This window comes from Lolium rigidum, chromosome 1 (assembly GCF_022539505.1).
Source record: "Lolium rigidum isolate FL_2022 chromosome 1, APGP_CSIRO_Lrig_0.1, whole genome shotgun sequence".
In the NCBI taxonomy this organism is placed as follows: domain Eukaryota; kingdom Viridiplantae; phylum Streptophyta; class Magnoliopsida; order Poales; family Poaceae; genus Lolium; species Lolium rigidum.
Window position 1 is genome coordinate 343,567,217 of NC_061508.1, and position 2,633 is coordinate 343,569,849.

The 2,633-nt window shown below is 47.9% G+C and overlaps 1 protein-coding gene across 1 annotated transcript; it reads left to right on the forward strand.

Moving 5' to 3' along the window:
- Positions 1 to 649: 649 nt before the first annotated feature.
- Positions 650 to 2,185, forward strand: LOC124684498 (MADS-box transcription factor 29-like). The gene is made up of 6 exons (XM_047218799.1): positions 650 to 837; positions 1,373 to 1,448; positions 1,538 to 1,699; positions 1,805 to 1,846; positions 1,946 to 1,987; positions 2,072 to 2,185. Exons 1-6 carry the CDS (start codon positions 650 to 652, stop codon positions 2,183 to 2,185), a joined length of 624 nt encoding a protein of 207 aa, XP_047074755.1.
- Positions 2,186 to 2,633: the final 448 nt, after the last annotated feature.

The window sequence follows — 2,633 nt, forward strand, 5'->3', positions numbered from 1 at the left end:
CCGAGGGCCAGGCGTGGCTACGCCGAGGGCAGCTAGCCGTCGGCGTATGCGTCCATTCCTGTAGTGAACCGGTTATTATTCATTTCGTTTTAATTTGTTGAGAAAATATGGTACATATATGGTACAAAAAAAATCCATCCATCCGATCCAATCCGATCGACTGCATCCCTGGCCTAGCTGGTCGCTGCTGCCGGGAGCAAATTAAGTGGTCAAAGCTAGCCGTGTAGAACTCATGGTCATGGCAGCTGCATTGCATGTTGTCAGTAATGAGGCGCGTGGCCATGGACTTGCCGGAGGAGACCATGCCGCCACCAAGCTAGATGCTGATGCTCCCTAGCTACATATGCAGCCTCTGCCTATTTTGTCGCTCCTTGACTACAGTTTCGGACAACTTAACCCCGAAGGAACAAGGAGAAGTTACCTCGTCTCTCCATCTTGCAGCTCCACTGCTATACGAATATACGATCGACACGAGGTGAAAATTACAATACAAGGTAAAACAAATCGGCAGTGCTACAACAGTGCTTGCCTTCTGTTTCAAGGCTCTTCTGGTTGGTACTACTAGTACTCGGTTGCGGGAAACCGCCACTGCTGAGCAGACCAGTTTCCTCAGCATTTCCTGCTCTCAGCTATCTTCTTCTCCCAGAAGATGGGGCGTGGGAAGGTGGTGGTGAAGAGGATCGAGAACAAGGTGAACCGGCAGGTGACCTTCAGCAAGCGTCGCGGTGGGCTGCTGAAGAAGGCGCACGAGCTTGCCGTGCTCTGCGACGCGCACGTCGGCGTCATCGTCTTCTCCGCCCGTGGCAAGCTCTTCGAATACTGCAGCCCACTTACCAGGCATGTTCCTTCAGTTTATTCACCGCATAGCACGTTCATCGCGATTCTTGAATCTGCATTTTCTTCAATAAATTTTGGTATTAAGCTTGCCAAATGGTTGGCGCTAGCCACGCGTAGAACGTTCTCCATGTGTTTCACGATCACGTTAATCATTGTTCAAATGGTGTCTAAATTTATCTCTGATTCTAATCCATGTGGCATCTTCTGATTAGGATTTATTATCAGATTCAGATGCAATTAGCTATAGACGTTTCCTGAGCTCAACCTTAAAAGTTCAACAAGTACTATAGTCGCCGGCATTCCACTTGCAGCTTCAAATGCATAATCCTGGCATAATTAAACAATATACAGAATGAGTGAAAGTTAGTTACTACTCCCTCCGATTCATATTAATTGACTTTAATATGGATGTATCTAGAACTAAAATGTGTCTAGATACATCCATATTAAAGTCAATTAATATGAACCGGAGGGAGTACTTAAATTTATCATGTGTTTGTACAGTAAGTAACATATTCACTTTTGATTTCTTAAGCTGGAGTGAGCTAATTCAACGTTACGACAGCATGAGCAATGCCCAGCACCAGGAGACAAATCATGATGATGATCAGGTTAACTAACAAACAAGCATACTGTGTACAGCTTACTGATCTATGGAGTATATGCGATTCTTAATGCATTTGCGAGTCTTGTTGTGCAGCAAATGTCTGTGGAGATCGCAAGGCTGAGGCGTGAGTGTGACCAACTCAAGGCCAACATAAGGAGGCAGACCGGAGAAGACCTTGCATCCGTCAATAAAGATGAGCTTGACAATCTGCAGAAGCAGCTCGAGTCTGCACTAGGCAAAGTCCGTGACAGGAAAGTATGTACACGCTCTACATGCATGGAATTCACCGTTTACATGTCAGTGTGAGAGAAAAAAATGGTCATGTAACTGTGCATCATCTTTTCTTGTGTGCTGATGTAGGATGAGCTACTGAACCAGCAGCTGGACGAATCACGGCGCAAGGTAATTGCAATTGTGATCTGTTGGGTGAAGTAAGCATAAACCGATAAATGTCTCAGGAATTTGTTGATATGATTTATGGTCGTGAATGGTTGATCGTAGGTGCACATCTTGGAGGACCATAACCGTCGCCTGCGCCAAATGGTAATCTCCATATTGCTGCCTGCTTAGTGTGTGTAGACTTCATGTGTTCCTGAATATGTGAGTGTTGAGTGTTAACTCTGTCAGATCAACGAAGGCGGGCACCATCGTTCTTCCGTGGAGGCACCGTTGGTGGCTGCAGTGGATATGGCGTCACCAGCGACAGCTTTCGGGGGCTTCTTCCCGGAGGTAGAGGAGTAGTGGACTGAGATCCGGTGCCTCGCTGTTGGCAAGGCACGCAGCGCCTTGAGGTAGGGAATCTGCCGCTCAATCCTCATCCAACGGCTAACATTGTCCAGCGACCAAAACTCAGGGAATTCAGCAGGACTCAACGCCAAACATGCCTCTTTCCTCACGGGCTGAAGAAAACAATGTTTAAAATAGCCGCCGCGGTCTTCCAAAACAGCTATAGCCCGACTATAGCCTGGCTATAGCCGGCTATTTAAGGACTTTGGCACCTTTTAGCGGGCTAATGCAGTTAGCCGCACCATGCGGGAAAGGCTATAGCCCGGCTATAGCGGGCTATAGCCCTGCTATAGCCGGCTATTTTAAACTATGGAAGGAAACCATCGTCTCCGGCGCTACAGCTCAGGTCGCGGCGCCGCAAGGATGGGATAGGATCCAGTTCAGCTGCTCGCGTCGGCGCGCC

What these genes read in the sequence shown, in the direction of transcription:
- LOC124684498 (XM_047218799.1), top strand. Translation starts at nt 650, where the DNA reads ATGGGGCGTGGGAAGGTGGTGGTGAAGAGGATCGAGAACAAGGTGAAC. An exon ending in TACTGCAGCCCACTTACCAG is followed by an intron (nt 838 to 1,372) that starts GCATGTTCCTTC and finishes TGATTTCTTAAG; the next exon opens with CTGGAGTGAGCTAATTCAAC. An exon ending in TGGACGAATCACGGCGCAAG is followed by an intron (nt 1,847 to 1,945) that starts GTAATTGCAATT and finishes GGTTGATCGTAG; the next exon opens with GTGCACATCTTGGAGGACCA.